Below are 22,668 nucleotides of genomic sequence, written 5' to 3'. Positions count from 1 at the left end.
GCTCTCAATCTCAGCACAATCTACTTACTACATCTGTCACACTTCATGTTTCCATATACGACCATGTAGTTTCTAGACTCTAAATTCTTCTGCATTTATCTACTTTTTATTCCAATGTTAATGAAACACAATCTTAAGCACTAACGTTTTATAACTAGTCTATCTGATAGGGTGAGTAACTCCACACTGAATTGCTTCAAAAACTTTCTAGGTTTTTCACTCTTGCATTTTAATTCTGTCTCACAAAAAACTGCTGAGATTTTGATCAGAATTGCATTGAACATAGTGATTACTTTGGAGGCAAAATTAACAACTTTATGACACTGAGTCTTCCCATCTGTGAACATGGTCTCTCTCTCCATTTATTAAGCTACATTTATGACCTTTCATTTAGGTAATTTCTGCCATAAAAAATTTTGTACTTCTTCCTTTAGACTGATTCCTGGGTTCGCTGCAATTTTATTGCCATTATAAACTGTAACTCAATATCACATTTTTGAAGCACTTTATTACTGCTGTGTAGAAATAGTATTTGTTTTTGTATATTGATCTTCAATCCAGAAAATTTGTTCAACTTTCCTAACAGTTCTAATATTAGAGTCCCTGAATTTTTAATGTAGTCGATCATAATATCTGCAAAAACTGACATGTAGATTTCTTCCCTTTTCAATTTTTAAACCATTTATAACTTGTTCTAGTCTTAATTACCTACTTAGAATTCTGATATAATGTTGAAGAGGTATGGTAATAAAGGGCATCCTCATTTTGTTCTGACTTTCAAGGGAAGACTTCTTAAATTTCCCAATCAAGTATAATACTTCACTGTAGGTTTTTGTAGATATCTTCTGATAAGACAAGCAATGTCTTTTCTACCTTTATGTTGCTGAGTCTTTTTTTTTTATCATGAATAAGTATTGAATTTTACAAAATACTTTTTCTGCATCTATTGAGACGATTGTATGGCTCTTCTCTCTTAAATTAATAAAGCAGATAAAGAGATTTTTCTAATATGAAACCATCCTTGCATTCCTGCAATACTGGGTATTGACAGATATATTCTTTTTACTACCTTGCTTTATCCCATTTTACATTATTAGATTTATAAGCTTTTGTGACTACATTTGTGCCAGTTATTAAATTATTGCCTCTCAACTCGAAATCCACCCTTCTTTGCCCTGCTTTGTGCTATCAGAGCTGAACACTATAGACATTTCTCCTTGGTCAGCTGTCTTGATGTTAAGTTTCATCAACAGAGAACACTGGAGGGACACCTCAGCACCAGAGCAGGAGGAAGAGACTTTCCTTTCTTCTTTCTGAGTGTTTTCCATGCAGTAGCCACCAGATAAGCATGTGGGGCAGCTTGTAATGTTCACCTAAGTGACCTTCATAGTTCCACTTTGGCCCACACCCTCTGACACGTCCTTTACTACTGGTAGGCTACATATTCCTGGGGCAGCCAGGCTGTCTTCCTCAGGATCTGGATCTCAGCTTCCAGAGGGATGGGGAAGCTTCCTTTAAATTTCTAACTTCCTTCCTCCTACTCTTTCTCAGATTAAGGGTAAGAGCTACTTTCTGTAGCTGCCTTTTCTGTATTCTTTAGAGTTGGCAAACCTTTTCTTAAAAGACTAAATCTATTAAATATTTTTGGCTTACAGGCCATATTGGCTCTGTCACCAGCTGCTCAACTTTACTGTTGTAACTTGAGGGCAGCTGTGGAGAGTACATAAACAAACAGGTGTGACTGTGGTGCAATAAAACTTTATTTACAAAAATGGGCAACTGGCCTGCAGGCCATAGTTTGCTGAACCCGTATCATAATGATGCCAGATAAGAATGAGTGATTTAGAATAACTCAGTGCAAACCATCACTATCTACAAATTGAAAATTTGATGTAAATACTACAGCAATGTGGTAGATTACTAGAATAATTGTGGTATGCAAGAGGTGATTTTTTTCTTACTAAAAATAAAAACTGGTGACAATTTTGCACAGTATTCAGGTTTAATATGAAAATTCATCAACTTAGAACAAGAACACAAATATTCAACATGAAAGGTGCTTTTAATTATATTAGCATACAAGAAATTTCAAGTTTCTCATCTTGTTTATTATTTTACCAACGAGTGGTATAGGTAAGTGCCAGGGAACTGAACCCGGCTGCCGAAGTGGAGAGCACCAAACTTAACTGACGGCCACAGGGCTGGCCCCTACAATTGATTTTTTAAAAAACTGATCTTAAATCCATCAATGTTACTAAACTCATTTATTTATTCTAATACGTTATGCATAGATTTCTTTGAATTTTCTGCCTATACAATTATATCATGTGAAAAAATAAGTTTCATTTCCTCCTTTCTAATATTATATATTTAATTCTTTTTCTTTCCATACTACACTGGCTAGACATCCAATCACACGTTCAATAGAAGTAGTGATAGCAGATATTCTTGATTTGTTCATGATCTCAAAATGAAGACCTTTAACATTTTTATCACTAAATATGATGCTTAATGCAGTTGTTTCTTTCTTTTTTGGTAAATACCCTTCATCAGATTAAGAAAATTTTCTCCTGATTTGCTAAGATTTCTTTTTTTTCAGGAATGAAGAGATATTAAATTTTATGCAATAATTTTTGTATCTGTTGAGATTTATCATTTGACATTTCTCCTTTATTCTATTAAAACAGTGAATTACTTTCACTGTTTTCCAAATGTCAAGCCAACCTTTCATTCCTGAATAAATCCACCTTGATATGATGTGTTAATATTTTATATAGTGCTGGTTCAGTTTGTTTCAATTTTGTTCAGACACTGCCATATATTTGCATATATGACATTGGTCTGTAATTTTCCTTTATCAAATTTTGGTAAATTTGGTATTGAGATTATGTTGGCCTCATAAAATGAATTGAAAGATTTCCCTTTTTTCTACTCTCTCAATGAGCTTGTATAAGACCAGTGTTATTTCTTCATTCAATTATCAGAAGAATTCACAGGTAAAAATCATCTGGGCTTTCAATTTTCCATTTAGGATGATTTTACATTACAATGTCAATTTCATGATAGAAATAGAACTATTTTGATTTTGTTTCTTTTGTGAGCTTTGGTTAAGTTTTTTCTGAAGGTGGAGGGGATTTGTTCATTTCATGTAACATTTAAATTTTAAGGCATAAAATTACTCCTAGAATCCTCTGAGGATTTTTTAATATCTGTGGGATCTGCCCTGGTCTCCTCTCATGCACTCTCAATAACAGACGTTTGTAGCTTTCCACTTTCTTTTCTTAGTCATCTTTCCAGGAGTTTATCAATCTTATTAGTTTTCACATATTTTGCTTATAGTCGAAGAGTAGAAAGATTTAAAAAAAATCTAAGTGTCTACCTAAAGAATCTTGGGGGGGGGGGGAGAGTAATTAGTTAAGCTTCAAGTAAGCAGAAGATTAAAAAGAGCAAGCAGACATTAATGAAGTTAAAAAATAGAGAAAACTCAATGGAATCAAAAGTTGGTCCTTTGAAAAGATTTAATAAAAAAAAGAAAGAAAAGAAAAACCTCTAGCAAGAACATTAAAGAATAAGAGAGAAAAGATACACATTCCAATACCAAGAACGACAGAGATAATGGTCTCTATGGCTAGTACAGATGTTAAAAGGTAGTAAGTTTACCAAAAGTAGTAAGAACAACTTTGTGGCAATAAATTCAATACCTTAGAAGAAACGTACAAATACTTTGAAAGACACAAACTACCAAAGCTCAAAATTTAAATCAAATTGTATATGAAAATATACATAAAAAAGATAATACATCACAGCCAAGTGCAGTTTATCCCTGGAATGCAAGGTTAATTTAATAATAAAAAATTAATCAGTATAATCCGCTACATTAACAAACTGGAAAAAAATTCATATGATTCGGAACAGAAGAAGCCTTACAACTCAATAATGAAACAAAAACTCAATTTTTTAAAAAGGGGGTGTGGCTACACACGGGCAATGTGAGGGGGATATCCTGGTGGTGATGGAAATGTTCTGGATCTTGACTGTATCAATGTCAATGTCTTGGTTGTGATATTGTTTTGCAATATCACAGTTTTGCAATTATAGTTGGGGGAAAACAGGTAAAGGGTACATGGGATTATTCTGTATTTTTCTTAAAACTACAATTACTTCAAAATAAAAAGTATAATTTAAAACAATGGGGGAGAATTGGAAAGATATTTCACAAAAAAGGATATATAAGCACAAAAAAAAAATGTTCACTATCACTGGGCATTAGGAAATAAAAATTCTAACCAAAATGAGATACCAGAATATATTTCATGGACAGTTAGGCCCACAGCTGATGACTCTATGGAAAGAACTTTGGTAGAAACATTTGACTTACTTTTAATACTACACACGGAAAAAGAAAGGATAAAAATGAACAGAGATCAACAATAAAGTCAGATTCTAGAGACAAAGAGCAATTGTTTAAATACCTGAATTTGAAAAGTCATCTAAAATATCCTGAAATCCTTATAGAACTGAACTGGAATGTGAACTGAAGCCCAGTGCCTTCCCTATCTTACCACCCCTGTTTCGGTAGTGGGTAAAGTCTAATTTTAATGCAAAATCGTGTGCTAACTTAAAATTGTTTTAATTGTCAAATATAATAAGTATACAAAAAAGTATATAAAACATACCCTTGAATCTTTGTCAAATCTTAGCATTTTTGTCAGATTTCTTCTTATTTTATTTTGTTTTGCTGCTGTTGAAGTCAAGCAAACATTACAGACCTAGGTGAAGCCCCACTGTGTACCTTCCCCACTTTCATTCCCTTTTCTAACTCTCTACATGTAGCCAGTACCCTGACTGCTTTATTTCGCATGTTTTAAATATTTTCAATATGATAAACAGTGCTATAGATGACCATTAATAAGCACGTCCTCTCTAGACAAATGTGCAAGAGTGTTCCTAGAGAACCTTGGAGTGAAACTGCTCAGCTGTAGGGTGTACACAGCTTCAGTTTTACCAGTACTGCTTAAATCTAAACACAAAACTATCTTACGACCCAGCAATTCTACTCCTAGACTTACGCCCAAGAGGATGGGAGTGTATGTCCACCAAAATTCATGTTCAAAAATGTGCACAGCAGCTTTATCAAACATAGCCCCAAACTGGAAAAAAGCCAAATATCCACAAACAAGAGAATGGATAAATATATTGTGGCCTATTCATACAATGGAATAGCACATAGCAATAAGGAAGGATGAGCTAACGATGTAACACCATGGGTATTGTTATTATTACTATTACTATGTTGAATGAAAGAAGCCACTATAAAAGAGAACACTGTAATTCAAAGAGAAGCAAAAAACTAATCTATTGGGAGCAAAGTCAGAATAGTAGTTAACTCTGGTTGGTATTGACCAGAAAAGTGCATAACGAAGTTTCTATTACACTAGGAATGTTCAATAACTTGATCTGAGTGGGATTAACACAGGTATATACATATATAAAAACTCATAAGTTGTACCTTTAAAATTTGTGCACTTTTCATTTTATACTTCGATTTTAAAATGTTTTTAAAAATTATATTGGTTCTTTATTCCCTATCAAAAGAAAGACAAATGCTATTTTAAAAAACTGAGTAAATCGGTGAAAACATTTTCTCTCTGGTGGTACTTAACTGAATACAGATATTCCTTGACTTATGGTAGGTTATGCTCCAATAAACCCATCGTAAGTTGAAAATATCATAAGTCAAAAATGCATTGAGTGCACCTCACCTACCAAACCTCACAGCTTAGCCTAGCCTACCTTAAACGTGCTCAGAACACTATGTTAGCCTACAGTTGGGCAAAGTCATCTAACACAAAGCCAAGTTTATAATAAAGCGTTGAATATCTCATGTAATTTATTAAATACTGTACTGAAAGTAAAAGACAGAATGGTTGTGCGGGTAGCAAATGGTTGTAAGTGTATTGGCTGTCTACCTTCGCGACCACATGGTTTACTGGGAGCTGCGGCTCACGGTCACTGCCCAACAGCCCAAGAGTATTGTACTGCATGTTGCTAGCCCAGGAAAAGATAACAATCCAAAATTCGAAGTACAGTTTCCACTGAATGGTATTGTTTTCGCACCATCATAAAGTTGAAAAATCGTTAAGTCAAACCATTGTTAAGTCAGGGACTGTAAGAATTAAGAAATTTTTATATTTTATCCTCTTTCTTTCTACAGTGTCAAGATTCCTCAGGTCTTAGTTGAAATGATGGTCACACTGTATAAGAGGCAAAAAAAGTTTTAATGGAATATGAGAGAAAAGATGACACGAAAGCCCTACTGAAGACAATAAGAAAAGAGTTTACACCCATTGAAGGGGGAAAGCCCTAGCCCCATCTTCCACTAGACGCCTGTAGCCAAGAGACTGGAAGATGGCCTCTCTGAAACTGATCAGCCCAAAAGAAAAGGCCTACAGAGAGTAAGATGCCTGGAGAAACAGACTACGTGGCACAATTATAGTAAATAAGTCCCGCTCAGCCACAGAACTTCCAGTCAACTTTTTAGTGCCTTATTTCTAAACATGAACACCAGGATCACCAGATATTTGGATCACCAAACATTTGAGGAGAGCCTCCGAAGTGAACTAAGACAGGAGTCAAAGAAGAAAAGGGAGCTGAGAAAATATGTGATACAGTTTAACACATTTAGAGGAGATTCTCGGTTCTCTTCAAATATTGGGAGTTGAATTAGTGACCGGTACATGAACCAAAAAGTGGGCAATGGTGTGCCCCCCAAATTAAAACATGTACAAGAAAAGAAATGCAATTATCATACACTTCATCTGAGCTAAGAATTATAGTTAACATAATCACGATAATGTAAAAGCCGAGTTAACCAAAAGTGATGATATGGAAAGAGGAAAAAGTCAACGTGCTGGAGCATGGGCTGGGGACCCAGAGAGAACAGGCATGACGTGCAGGAAGGAGCACTAACAACTGATCTTCCATCTTGGAAGATAACAGCTAATATCTAAACCTGAAAAAACAAGAAATAACAATACAAACATGTTCTTTAGAAACATGGACAAAGCTGAAAGCATCTGTCTTCAGGAAGTGGGCATCAGGAACAGAGTAAACGTGGGGTATTTTTCATTAAAATCTAGTACTTCTATTCAAGTTTTAAAACTATGTACATGTATTACTTGGACACAAAGAAAATACCAAAGAGGAAGAAAAAATCAGTTTGGGAATGGAACTCACCAACAGGACTAAAATTAGAAGAGTTAAATTATGTGACACACTTTTTAAAAATATAAAACAATTTCTCGGTCTTCTTCTCTTTGTTCCCTATTCTTTCACTTATTCTCTACACAAGGAGCAAACCTGTTTAACAATTTCTGCCACAACTAAAAAGTGGAAATGAAATGGAAAAGAAAAATGAACCCAGTGGCAGCAAAAACGTTTACATCAAAACTTCTAAAGAAACAATTTTGAGAGAGTTTTTAATAGTAGCTAACAGTCATTTAGGAAAAAAGCACCACTTCATAAATCTGAAGAAAGACACACCATTTCTAAGTCAGGTTCTTGCAGAAACATCTACCAGAAGGAAAAGAAGGAGGAAATGCTAAGGCCGCAGTAAATCTTACGGAGGGGTAAGTCTACTCTCTAACTCTGAAACTCTACCCAAAGTCATGGGAACTTACCACTTCGTGAATGGATCTATTGAAGCCATCATCTTCCGTAAGGATCAATAGTATTATAAGGGCCATATACACATGGTGTGAATTTCTTTCTTCAACATGATATAGAATCTCAAGAATTGGTAAAACCTAGGGAATAAAATTTTTAATTTACCATTTCAATTACATTATTATAAAACCAAACGTTTTAAATGTTTATACTTTTATTATGTACCCTTTGCTTTACTTTCATCGTTATATTTTTCTTTAGAGGAAAAAAACACACAAACCAGCCTCTGATTGAAAGTACTTTCTATACATACAGTAGTCCTCCCTTATCCACAGTTTCACTTTCCATGGTTTCAGTTACCTGCGGTCAACCTGGTCTGAAAATATTAGATGGAAAATTCCAGAAATAAACAATTCATAAGTTTTAAATTATGCGCCGTTCTTAGCAGCATGATGAAATCTCACGCTGTCCCACTCCAGCCTGCTCAGGACGCGAATCATCTCTTTGTCCAGGATATCTATGCTGTATAAGCTACACGCCCATTACTTAGGAAAAAACATAGTATATATAGAGTTTGATACTATCCATGGTTTCAGGCAATCACGGGGGATCTTGGAACAAATCTCCTGCAGATGGGGGGACTACTGCACAGTCAGGAGCTGCATAATGACATTTCAGTCAGCAATGGACCACATATACGACTGTGGTCCCATAGGATTAGTACCATATAGACCCAGGTGTGCAATAGGCTATACTATCTAGGTTTGTGTAAGTATACTCTATGATGTTCGCACAATGATGAAACCACAAGGATGCATTTCTCAGAATGTATCCCTGTCGTTAAGTGATACATGACTGCATAGCGAAGATACAGTAGAGAACATCATCACCTTCTCTGAAGGTCTGCTGCCATACAAAGGTTGGGTTTGCAGACACCATTTCTGCTCACGGTCAACTCTTGACACTGAACAGAGGCAGGTTTGCCTCCGGTCTAGCAGACACTTATACACAATAAGGTATTGTTAGAAACATGTAATGTGTCAAACATTATCTTCTTAATAGCAAAGATTGTAGAATAAAAATTGTTAACAACAAAATCAGATCAGCACAATAAATTTCCTTTTTTTTTTTTTTGAGGAAGATTAGCCCTGAGCTAACTGCTGCCAATCCTCCTCTTTTCGCTGAGGAAGACTGGCCCTGAACTAACATCTGCGCCCATTTTCCTCTACTTTATACGTGGGACGCCTACCACAGCACGGCGTGCCAAGCAGTGCCATGTCTGCACCCGGGATCTGAACCGGCAAACCCCGGGCTGCCGAGAAGCGCAACGTGCGAACTTAACCGCAGAATGTGCGAACTTAACCACTGCGCCACTGGGCCAGCCCCTAAATTTCCTATTGATGGCATATTTCCTAATCATAGCCTCTACAAATATTTATTATAGAAGAAAGGTGAAAGGACAGATAAGGACATCAGTTAAGATATTATCAAAGTAATCTACATAAAAAATTAAAAACTAAAAGAAATATACAAACCACACTCCACCATACCCCGCCTCAAACAAGACCCAAGACAAAAAAAACCTTTTAACTTTTCACTGGTGTATGTCATCATATACAGACAACTGCTCCCTGCATGTCTTTACACACCAACATCCTTACCATGGAACTTTCTAGAACAGATGATGTCACGGATTTTCTGCTTATTGCCATCATTTCCCTTAGGATACATCATGCTCAGAATTGTCTCTGCTTACACTCACTTATCCATCAGTAAACAAGTCTTCTCTTCCTAAGTTTTTACTCACATGAGCAGTACTATTACACCCCATTTTGGTATTTAAGCCAATGTTTTCCACATATAGTTGATGTGCAGACAGGTTCTTTCACCATGTTTTTTCACCCTTAGTGTCACTTTGACACAGAATATACTCTTTAAATAAATTCTAATATTCCAGGTTTATTCACTATTTTATCTTTAACACTGAAAAAATGGCCACCAAATCCATGGTGAATCCCGCTATCAATCTGTAAAAACTGGTGGAGAGGGGTCATTCCTGTTGCTGCCAGCAACCTGCTGGCTCATTCAGGGATGTACATAATTTTCTTAACTAAGAATAACCCATAGTTATCTATATTATGTATGTCAAATGCAACAACACCTTGGTGAGGTAGTTTACTTTTCCACTCACAGAAACATTGATGTTTACGCATTAGTTATAATGGAAATCAATGATTGCATATAGGAGTTTTTGTCTAATGAACAAAAATTTGGAACCAATTTCACTCGCATAGTAAAGGACATGTGCATTTAAGGGATGTCTGGTAAAGGTATCTTAAAATAACTATACACTCTAGGAATTGAGTTCAGGCAGCCCTAGAGGTTAAGCCTGTCAGAGATGGGACACTTGGGGAACTGAGTTAAAAAATCACCCTTCCTTTTAACCATTCTCATCAGGGATATGCTGCAACTGTGACAAGCTACCTGACCTTGGTGGGCAGGCACGTAGCAACTGGAAGGAACCAAGTGGGTATAAAAGCTTCTTGAGAATGGCAGAGGGTGCTTCTTGGAGGGCTTGAATCATGGGCAGTGGGTGACTGTTAAAGGCTTAAAGGACAAGGAAGCCTGTCATACCGCTGAGTTCTCCTGCTCTGTGACGCCATCTGTATCGGCATCATCTCCTACACCGTAAAACTCATACCTCTGCCTGGGTTTGGTGGCATCTCCCCATCAATCTCTTGACTATCACCTTTGCAACCAGGCAAACATATCCTCTTGGGCAAAGAAATTATTCTTTAAAATATTATAAAATACAAAAAGCAGAAAATGTTTAGTAAAACACTTACAAGATTTTCCATATCTGTGCGAGCCAACATATACGTTCTCACATTACTGTTCTGATGGAGCAACGTATACAAGAGGAGGGTTGCTTGATCAGACGTCTGCTGTTCACACAAAGCTGTGTACAAACTGTTAAAGTTAATCTGGAAAGCATGTGGAACTGATGAGGGGAAAGGACTGCTATCTGGAACACAGAAAATAGAAAAATTTAAAAATATTACATCAGTATTTTTTGGACTGTGGCTTATATAAATAATGGAAGCACTGATAACATATACAATGCAATTCCCATTAATTTTGAATAAGTCACTACATTTCAGATTCAAAATTTCAGTTTATATTTTAAATTTTACTTTAAAAAGAACTAAACTCATGTAAAGCATAGTGACGACAGTTGATAACATGTATAACTGAAATTTCCTAAGAGAGCAGAACTGAAATGTTCTTACCAAAACAAAAAACAAAAAACAAAACTGGAACAATTTATTTCTCTGTACTATCTAAACCACTATCTAATTGACTTCGTAACTATAAGACAATAAACAATATGAGGTAAACGATACCCTCTTTCCTCATTAGAGAGAACATTCGGAGAAAAAAATAACACAAACCTTGTGTATTCTTAAAGGACATAATGGCCTGCTTGTAGGGGTTTGGAGCATCTGCAGCATCTGTCAGGTTGGCCAGCACCAGCAGAAGCAGGAGACTCTGGTTGGCCAGAGGGGAAGAAAGTTCTGGGGTGGCAGCTGCTTTGCTGCCCACACCGCCCAGTGTGAAGACAGTCCAGAGTCCAGCTTGAGAAGAAAACACACAGTTATGGTGTGCTGGGACGAGTAAGATGGATATGTTTCTGTACAATATTCTATGCTTTTTCATATTTAAGTTTGAAATATCACTCTGTTTCTTGATTACAAAAGTAAAATAAGCTCACTATTTGAAAATTCTCACATTGTGCAAGGATATAAAATTTTTAAAGACTATCATCCCCTCTTCCCATAATTCCATTTCTACTTCCCATAGATAACCGCTATTAAGTTTCTCTCTCTAGATTTTTCTTTACATATCAAAACATACACATAATTAGAATAAACGTACACCTTTCTAGCAATATATTTGAAAACCTAAGCAAAATATTAAAATATCTAGGAAAATACAAAATGCCAAAATTGGCCAAAGATGATGAAAGCCTGAATAGTCAAATAACGTTATAAGAGTGGAAAATGGAGCCAAAGAGCTAACCCTAAAAAAACAAACCAAGACCAGATTGTTTTTACAAATAAGGCTACTAAACCCTCAAAGTACAGATAATTCTCATATTATATAAGCGGTTCCAAATTACAGAACAAGAATCCTATTTACACAATTTATTTGACAAAGCTAGAAAAATCTCCTTGATACAGAAACTGGATAAAGACCGCATTTAAAACAAAATAGAGAAATGAATAGAGATTTTTAGATAGCCTAAATCAAACAAAAGCAGACGAAATCTTGCAGAAAAATTTATTAAAAGAAAAAACGTATCATGATCAAGAATGTTTTGTCTCTGGGGCCAGCCTGGTGGCACAGTGGTTAAGTTCGCACGTTCTGCTTCAGTGGCGCAGGGTTTGCCAGTTTGGATCCTGGGTGCAGACCTATGCACTGCTTGTCAAGCCAAGCTATGGCAGATGTCCCAAATATAAAGTAGGGGAAGATAGGCATGGATGTTAGCTCAGGGCCAGTCTTCCTCAGCAAAAAGAGGAGGATTGGCAGCAGATGTTAGCTCAGGGCTAATCTTCCTCCAAAAAAAAATGAATGTTTTGTCTCTGAAATGTAAAAATTGTTTACCATTAAAAAATCAATTTATTTCTCTTCATTTAAAAAAGATGGAGGAAAAAAAAATACGATCATCTCAATAGATGCCAATGTTTTTTAAAAAAATTAAACATAAAACCTAAAGAAAAAGAATTCTTACAAAGTAGAAGGGAAAAGGAACCTCTCTGGTTTCTAAAGTCTACCTAATCAGGAATCCACAGTGGTTAAACTTTGGAAAAATTCCCATTAATATCACCAACATCAGCACTGTCATACTGGTGCTCCAAGCAAAATCATTAAGGCAAGAAAAAAAAAAAAAGAGGAACAAAATTTCATTATTTGCAGGACATCTGAGGGTGCACTGTCCAACAGAGTAGCCATTAGCCACTGTGGGTATTAGGCACTTGAAATGTGGCTAGTCCAAACGGCATGGTGCTGTTAAGTATAAAATACACTCTGAATTATGACGACTTTAATGTAAATGTATACTTACATTATGTAAAATGTAAAAATCTCTAATTTTTAATACTGATTACATGCTAAAATCATATTTTGGATATACTGAGTTAAAGTGTATTGTTAAAATAAATGTCACCTGTTTCTTTTTATTTTGTAATATGACTACTAGAAAATTTAAAATTACCTATGCGGTTTGCATCTATGACTGACATTATATTTCCATGGGATAGAGTTGCTCTAGAACATCAAGAAAATCAACTGACACACTATTAGAATGAATAGATTTTCGTACCATTCTATGGTTAAAAAAATCAACATATAAAAAAATCAAAAGCCTCTACAAGCAATAAATAGAAAGTCCAATCACAGCAGCAACAAATCCAATAAAATATTCAAGAATACACACACAAGAGATGTGTAAGACCTTTAAGCAGACAACACAGAACTGGACTGAAGGCCACATGAGAGCCGAGTTAACACGGAGGTACAACAAACTTCCGGATGAAAAGACTCAATGCTGCGAAACTGCCCCCAAGGGAATCTAAAATTTATATAATCACTATCAAAACACCAAGAGCAACTTAAGTAATAATTTGTAAAACTGTGTAAATAAAATATTGCTGGATGTAAAAATAGCTAAGAAAAAAAATTTTTGAGAAGGACTAATCTGGAGAGGAACGCTGCTGGTCAAATAGCAAAATTTTGATAAAGCTACAGTCATTTAAAAGTATGATATTGACAGCAGAGTAGATAAACAGTTCAATGGAATAGAAATGAGTTCAGAAACAGATGTACATATATTTGAGAATTAACCTTATGATACAGATAGTATTCCATATCAGTGAGAAAAAGATAAAATTCTATAAATGTCTTTGGGACAAGAGAATTTAATCATTTCCTCAGTATTTAATTATAGAAGTATGTGTATAAACCTTGAGTTGAGAAATTCTTTTTCGTATGCAAAAAACAAAAATTCAAGATATAAAGAATAGTAATTTGACTACTTAAAAATTGAATACTTTTATGTGATGAAATATATCATAAACAAGACAAATAAGAAATGAGGACATTTACAATATGTAAAATAGAAAAGGATATTTATTTTTTAAAAAGACCTCTTGCAAACTAGTAAGAGAAAGAAAGATAAGAATCCAAAATAAAAATAGGCAATAAAAATGCAAAGTAATAAACAGAGAAAATTAATTAATATGATAATGAGATCATCTGTGAGAAAGAAATTTTTAAGAGTTATAACACCCAGTATTCATAAAAGTACAGAAAATCAATAATAACAGTAAGAGATCAAAGTGGTACTGAATTTTTAGAGGCTATTTGGCAGTTGGCAGTGAAATTAAAAATCCACATTCCCATCGACCCAGCAATATTTCCCTTTACTGGAGAAGGCTTGACTAGGTACACAGAGACGCACAGATAGAAATATTTACTGTAATACTGTTATAATTGCCAGACAATGGAAACAATGCAGCTGTTCACCAATAGCACATGGTTACATAAGTTATGGTTAACTAACTCTACAAAATACAGTATAAAGAGGTAGGGATCAGGCCAGCCCCAGGGCCCAGTGGTTAAGTTCACATGCTCTGCTTCGGCAGCCCAGGGTTTCACCAGTTTGGATCTTGGGCGTGGACCTATGCACCACTTGTCAAGCCATGCTGAGGTGGCGTCCCACACAGTAGAACTAGAAGGACCTACAACCAGAATATACAACTATGCACTGGGGGACTTTGGGGAGAAGGAGGAGGAGAGAAAAAAAAAAAAGATTGGCAACAGATGTTAGCTAGGGCCAATCTTAAAAAAAAAAAAAAAAAACAGAAGTAGAAGTAGGTATCTACGTACCAAGAAGGAAGTATCTCTAAAGTATCTAAGGTAAGATCATTTAAAAATCACTCACCAAAACCATATATGTATGTAGGTGTGTGTGTGTCTGTGTGTATATATGTATATAAATATATTATTTTTAAAACAGGAAGGACAAAGCATACATCATACTGGTAACAGAAATCACGTCTGGGATGGAATTCAAGAAGGATTTTTGCTTTTTTGTATAGTTAAATTTTTTGCAATAAGAATATATTTATTCAAAAATAAATATAATAAAATTAATATAACAGAACAATGTAGACCCCATTGGTATGTGATTATGTAGGATATGGAAAAACCTCATCAGTATGCTATTAAAAGGCAAATCACAAAACAGCATAAATACACAAACCAGCTTTGTGCACACATCCATCTCTGCATGTAATGCACCCACAGGGCCCGGCAGGGCGCACTGCTGACCGCGGTCAGTTCCCTCCGACTGGAGAAGAGCAGGCGTGAAGGCGGCTTCAAGGAGCCTCACATTTGTTCAGTGTTTACTCATTTGACTCTTTTACAATGTAGATGTATTCAAGCATAACTTAAGCAATTAAAAAACAAGAAGCAAAGAGGGAAGGAAGAAAATTCCTGGTCACCAACTCCAGAAAATGTGATGCAATACACACTTAGGCCCAGGATACAGCCCTATGATTTTAATTTTTAAAAAGTGCCCCCTGATAATTCTGGAGAAATAATCAAGACATTAACACTGATTAGACCTAGGACAGTGGCAATGAGCACAATATTTTAATCTCTGTACACATCTAATATTTTTATTACTTACTACAATGGGCAAATGTCATTTTTACGAGAACACCTTTGCTAAGGAAATTAAATGCACAGCAACTGGACAGCCAAATAAGCAAAATGGATGAACTTTATTTTTCCTCAACTAACATAAGCAGATATTTTTTCTTCTTTATACTGTAAACAGTTCAGTGTGAACATCTGTTCATTTCTAATACTTTGCATTTTTATTGAACACAGGATATAAAACTATCTCATGGATATCCTATCAATATATCATTTCTTACATAATCGTGTCCTGCAAACCTCAAACTTTTTCTGTGACTCACTGGAATGAGTTTACTATTAACTCTTACGAAGCTGTTATTTGGAAGTGGGGGTAAATAGCCCTCCTGCCCAAGTTTCAGAGTTCCCCAGAGGAGTACACAGGGAACCTCAAAGCACACAGCATATCTGCTATAAACCTTCAGGGCGGTACAAGCAAACTTGAGGCCTAGCACAAGAAATTATTAGGAAGAATTTTTTGTTTTTAATGTAGGAAGGATTTTAAGATGATTGAAGATGACAGGAAAGTTTCTATTAACTACTGTGCTCCCTCCTTTTCATTAGGAAAATCTGAATATTCGGATAAAAATTACCAACTAATAATTGATCATTACACATGACAAATTTAAATTTATTCCAAACAATGTTCGTGATATAGTTGAGAGACTCAAGACATTTAACAAGGAAAGCAAAATTATATAAGAACATACAACCAGTAGCCAAATATTATTTGCTTTGGGACTGATTTGTTGTTTATCTTAACATTTTTAAAAATTTCCAGTCACTTCCTTCTCCTCAGAGCATGCTCCACAAATGTCTACCCTTATATCCACCACTGTGTGTTCCAGGATTGTAAGCAAAGAAAAACACAATTGGAAAGTTCAATCTGCAGCAAAAATAACCACAAAATGCTCTCCGAGGTAAAATATAAGTGTTTTTTTTGGATCTTCTTCACAGCTGCGCATCTTCACTACCAGGAGAAATCAGAGTTGACTTCCTACCACTGGACAAAATTCACAAACAAAATTCTGACTTTCCTTTAGCACAACTTCACTCTCCTTCCCCCCCCCCCCCCCCTTTAAGTTTTTCCAAGAGGGCTGAGAAGCTGCCTACAATGTCAGACAAACACTGAGGAGCCATCCCCCACCCCACCACACACCCAGCCCTCCTTCCTCCCTCTGTAAATACTGCTGCTATGTCGTCTTTCCTTATAGGGAGAGACAAGGCAGCCTGCCATTGCCTACATTGTAGTTTAAACTGGCCCTTAATATTGGACCAGAATTCTTCCAAAAGTTCATTTCTTTTTGCTGATCCAAGCCTCTGATCTATGACCCAAGAATCTTAGTGGAATTGCATTTTCCTGTTGGCAAAAAAAATTTCTCTCCACCAGAAAAATAAGGGAAAGTTACAGTATATTTCCTTCTGTTCTAAAAACCAAATTAAGGATAGTCTCCAAAGTTTTTTAATTGTATCCCTCAGGTCCTCCAAATAAACTCTTAAAATAAAATTCTTCTAACTAAAACCAAAAAGTACTGAAATTAACTAAAAGAACAAACCTGGTGTTGGTGATTCAATTTTTTTAAAGTACTGACTCAAGATTATTTATCCTTAACAATAAAAATGTGAGAAAGATGTAAAGTATGACAAACTGAAGCATCCATAAAAATAATAATCATGAAGAAAAAAAGAACTCTCATTTTAAAAAATACTGAACTCAAAAATAAACACTATTTTATTAAGACAATGAAATTTCTGGGTTTTTTAAAATATTTTTTATATTACTAAAAGTGCTACTTGCCAAATGATAATTGATTTCTTATATCTAACAAATATATCACAAGACACTGATTACACAATCAGAACTATACAAAAAATAACTGATACTATACACTGTCATCCCTAGTTATAAAAATCTGCTAAAATGGTCATATTCACACATTTTGAATCTGTAATATGGTAACAAACCAGACATAAAAGAATTAAGGAGAAGGCAGGTCAGCTATTAGAAACGTGTATGAAAATTCTGTCTAGAGACATTTCAGTCAACAGAGATAAAACGTAGTCAATTAGTATGTAGTGAATGGTCATTAGGGCTCGGTCCTAGGCCAGGGACGAAAAATACAAAGAAGAAAAAATCATGCCTTGCATCTGAGGAAGTTAACAGCAGAGAGAGAACAACATTCAAACAACTACGAACCAATTTTAACTAACATAATGATCCAACACAAATATCTAACTCTTAAAACACTCATGCTTTTCCTACATAAATGTAGTGAAATAATAAGGGAAGACAGTTTCACTAATAATTAAGATGCTGAACATGCATTCCAGGTCAAACATGGTGGCAGAGCCAACTACCTGATCCCAATACCATCCTCCCTTTTTCCTCTTTATTGATAAAGTACCCTGGGAGTTAGCTGGGTAGGACAACATTTCCCAGTCTTTCTCACAGCAAACTACGGCCCTATGACTAAATGCTAGCCAATGGGATGGGACTGGCAGTAGCATATGCAAGTTTTTGGTCACATCCTTAAAAGGAAGCTATTTTCTCTTCACATCCTCACCTTTCCCAAGGGCTAGATCCCAGGTCTGGCAGTGAGGAGACTGATTTGACTTTGTGCATGAGAGCACCACCCAAGGGAATAGCAAAACAAGATCGGAGGAACTCAGGTCCCTGGATGAGCTCAGGAAGCAAACCCACTACAACCCTGGAGCAGCTCAGACTTCTACGTGAGAGAAATAGAAACCTTCTACCCTGTTTAAGCCACTGCTATCTGATGTCTACTAAAAGCAAAATCAATATCCTACATAAGACAATTACATATCATAAACTTTCAGAATATTATTGCTTGGTTAGAGACTTTTTTAACAAATAACTTTTAAAAATTCTTTGCTCATCATAACTTTTAAGAACTTGAGATTATTGTAGATTCATGTGCTCTTGTGAAAAATAATACAGAGAGATCCCATGTACTCTTTATCCAGTTTCCTCTAATAGTAACATTTTGCAAAACTATAGCACAATATCACAACCAGGATATTGATATTGATACAGTCAAAATACAGAACAATTCCATCATTGGTTAGGAACATTTGCATGGGAAAAAAATTTGATGGTCACTTAACTCGTTTCAAGGGTCCCAACTAACCAATATACCAGCCGCAGAGGAAAATCGCTGTCCCCAAATATATACTGACTGCATGTGCACTTTGATACATTCTATTAATGATTTATTAAGGGTCTGCCATAGACTGCGCTAAGTGTAAGAAACTGGATTAGACACGATGAACCCAAAGACAATGATGCCCTACCCATGGAGCTTACAGTCTAAAGAAGAAACGAACATGAAGCAGAGACAAGCAAATAAATAAACTGCAATCAGTTTGTGGGGGAGAAAAAGAATGTTACCTAAATGCCAGGATGATCCTCGAAGAAAAAATAGTTCAGAAATCTATCAATGAATAGATCTAACCACTCACTTATGGAGTTTTTACAAGTTTATAATTCAACCAAAGATTCCATTTCACCTCCTCCCTTTTTAAAATTTTCTTTCATTTCTCATTTATGGAGTTTTTACAAGTTTATAACTGAACCAAAGATGCCATTCCACTTCCTCCCTTTTTAAAATTTTCTTTCATTTCTCTTTTTTACTTTCTTGCTTGTTTGGAAAATCCTTCAAGGTCCAAATCACACTCATCTGTTCTAATATATGAAGCAAAAAAAATACCCCTCCTCTCCTCTCTGCTCTCATGGCACTGTGGTTACACCCCTCTCTCTCACTGCACCTGCCACTGTCTGACTTTGATTAGACTTGTGTACGTTACATACACACGTCTTCCTGCTGACTCCCTGAAGGAAAAGAGCTACATCTTTTCCTTGTTTTATATTTCTTAAGGGCTCCAACTTATAAACTCAATATGTTCCTTTACTTACTTCACTTTACTTTCTTACTTCAGTTACTTACCAAAGGACATTTCAAAAGTGTATAAATAATGCAGATTTTATATTTTATATTTTAAAAGTGCGTAAGTGATACAGATTTTCTATTTGCTCTTTAAAAGAAAAGCATGCTATTTTTAAAGTTCTAAATCCAGGTGTCAAAAATTGGCTTTAATTCTGTATTTTAAATTATAATATTTTGATGCCGATGCGGGCACTAGGAGATAGGTGCTTTCGAGACCAGCATTAGAACTATGAATGGGTACAGTCTTCGTGAGGGGCAATCTGGCGATGTGCACCATAAGCATTAAAATACGCAAATTATCTGCCCCAGCAAGTCCAATTCTGCAATTGATTCTACAGAATGAATACAAAGATCAACCTAAGGGGCTGTGCATCTTAAGACTCAATGAAAATGGACACACAAATATCTAATAAGAAGGAATTGGTTGAGTTAACTGTGATGTATTTATCAACACAATTAATTGAAAACCAAGCCCATGGTTAGAAATCCAGGCACAGCACCCAGAATGTCAATAAAGTTAACGTTTTCCCAGTAGGATGTCACCTAGTATTTAATACCCAAACTTCCTAGAATATATCCCTTAGTTTACTGCTTTTTGGCTGTTTATAAAATAATCTTTTATATTATATATCTCTAAAATTCAAAACATTTTAAACAAAATTGTGTATACGAGGGGGAATCAAGTTTCATTTCAAATATATTAGTATGACAGAATTGTTGACACTTTGAAAATTGAACTGAGTGTAAACAAAAGTAGATGGATGTCTCAGGTGTTATTGGTACTAAGAAGGCATCACAGTGTCATGCCCACTGTGAGCCATTCTCTACCACTGGGTATACATATTAAATGTGTTTCCGTAAGACCTTTCACACTGAGCCCTCGATTTTGCTAAGTGTTATACACTAAGAAGCAAAAGTTGAAAAGCTGTTAAAGAAAATTCTGGCAAAGGGAGCAAAATGAGGAAAAAATGACTAGAATGGAAGCGAGCATGTTAGTATTTACAAAACAACTGTTCGTTAACAATCATTATTTGATCAGGAAACTATGTTTCAGTGATTTTATATAAAAACACACTAGTCTGTTACTTAAACATAGGTCTTTGGTGTGCTTTAGAAAACTGGCTGAATATTTTGGGTTACTATGTACACTATAATTTTTAAAATTTAAAACAATGGTAAATAGGTTCCGGATTAGCATTTTTAGCAGAACGTCTGATTTTCACGAACGGATTACCTACATTAAGTGGTAGCTACCTGCATTGTCTAACTCTACTGGAGGGCCGCTGCTACGGTTGAAGCACAAAGGGACACAAGGGACTTTCTGGAGTGATGGAAATGCTCACTATCTTGATTACGGGGCTTATTACATGACCAAGTACTGTTGAAACTACTAGAACTGTACACCACAAAAGGTAAATTTTACTGTATATAAATTATATTTCAATAATCTTGACTCTCCCCTTTCCCTCTCCAAAAAAGTGTCAGCTTGGATGTAGGGCAACTGGAACTCTCACATATTCTAGTGAGTATAACCTGGTGCAAATACTTTGGTAAACAGTTTACTTGTAACTACTACAGTTGAATGATGCACAACTAGGATCCAGCAATTCCACTAATTATTGTACCCAACAAAATGCTTACATGTGTGCAAAGATATGCACAAGAATGTACACAGAAGCATTATTTTAATAGCCAGAAGTTGGAAATAATCAAATACACATTACAGTAAAAAGGACAAAATGCGGGATAGTCTTAAATTGGGATAACATATAATAATAAAAATGAACACTATGCGTCATGCAAAAACACGGATAAATTTCACAAATAAGTAGAAGAAGGAAGACATAAAAGAATACGTAGCATATAATTCCATTTACATAAAGTTCAAAACTCATCTATAGTGCTAGAAGTCAGGATAGCACTTTCCTCTGCAGCTGGGAGGGGAGAGTGATTAGAGACAGGGGTTTCTGGGGTGCTGGAATTACCTGACCTGACTGGTAACTACCTGTACATTCATTCACTTGGTGGTAATGAACTGCACTATATACTACGTAGTATAGCTACACAGCGAGCTATATACTAACTGTGCACTTTCCTGTATGTTACACTTAGTTTACCACTAAGAAAAAGAAAAAACAGCAATGCATCCCTTTTTGTAAGATGATGATGATGATGATAGGTATATACCATCACTGTTCAAAGTGGTTACAGTGGTTACCTTTCATTACAGAACTAAAGGTGATCTGTTTTTCTCATTAGAATGCTTAGATTTCTAAAATGAGTATGTAGCAAAACCAACCATATAATTTGAAAAAAAGTTTCTAAGATATTCTTAGAACAGTATTTCTTAAAAGAAATATACTCAAGTGTTGGTTTAACAAGGAAAATATCATATTTGATATTATATCTTTATTAAAGGGCAGAGTCCTCAAGTACTTCTTTTTCTATGCTATCAATCTATATGTTAAGAGAACATGATCTCTAGCAATTATTTTTGTCATTTTAAAATGAATGTAAAACAGCAACATACACAATCTTGAACTACGGCCAATCATACTACAGTGCTGGGAAAGGGGTAACAAGGGTCACTAATAGTTTCACTTTTTCATGTGTGTTTACATTGAAAGCACTCTTAAAATATCTGGTGACCACTAGCCCCTAAAACAGTTTGGAGTCAAATTCAATTTTCCTAACACAAAACAACATGATATTACTACCTCCCATCCTGTGCCCAAAAAGAAATGCTTTGGCCATCTCAAAAAAGAGAAAAAAATATACCATAAAGGAAGAGACAAAAATGTTTTAAAAATCCAGAGGACAGTAAAACATTTTATCCACCTTTGTAGTTTGAAATCTGTCAGAATCTGTGATCTATAATCCAGCATAACATAAGCCATATGGAACTTTTTAAAACTTTTATTCCTTTAAGAACAGAAAATAGAAAACCTGTTTAAAAAAAAAACTTGAAAAAAATCCACTGAAATAATACAGCATTATGAATTATATGTGTTCAGTATTATGAAGAGGCTGTTTTCAAAAAGAAAAAACAACGAAAGATAATAGAATTCATTTGTCACAGTAAAACTCTAGATTTGCACATCCCTAAAATAAACATTTTTGAGAACATAAGATGAGCCAGGCACTATATTAAAGTGTAAAGAATAAAGAGAAATAAAATGAGTAAGAAACCTACTGTCCTGGGAGATAAATCCTATGTCGCACCCATATGGGAAACTGTGATCCATGAAATGGGAAAGGGGCTCAGAGGACAGACAGC

General features: G+C 35.4%; 1 protein-coding gene across 3 annotated transcripts in view; it reads right to left on the bottom strand.

Moving 5' to 3' along the window:
- Positions 1-22,668, bottom strand: part of DYM (dymeclin) — a 364,500-nt gene that overhangs the window by 207,425 nt on the left and 134,407 nt on the right. For all 3 annotated transcript variants that reach the window (XM_046671418.1, XM_046671417.1, XM_046671419.1), the window contains 3 exons: positions 11,118-11,300; positions 10,512-10,690; positions 7,680-7,805 (listed from right to left, as the gene is read on the bottom strand). In XM_046671418.1, the coding sequence (XP_046527374.1) occupies positions 7,680-7,805; positions 10,512-10,690; positions 11,118-11,300 (488 nt within the window). The remainder of the gene's footprint in view (positions 1-7,679; positions 7,806-10,511; positions 10,691-11,117; positions 11,301-22,668) is intronic.

Source organism: Equus quagga, chromosome 9 (assembly GCF_021613505.1).
Source record: "Equus quagga isolate Etosha38 chromosome 9, UCLA_HA_Equagga_1.0, whole genome shotgun sequence".
Lineage (NCBI taxonomy): Eukaryota > Metazoa > Chordata > Mammalia > Perissodactyla > Equidae > Equus > Equus quagga.
This window is presented reverse-complemented; position numbering and strand designations above follow the sequence as displayed.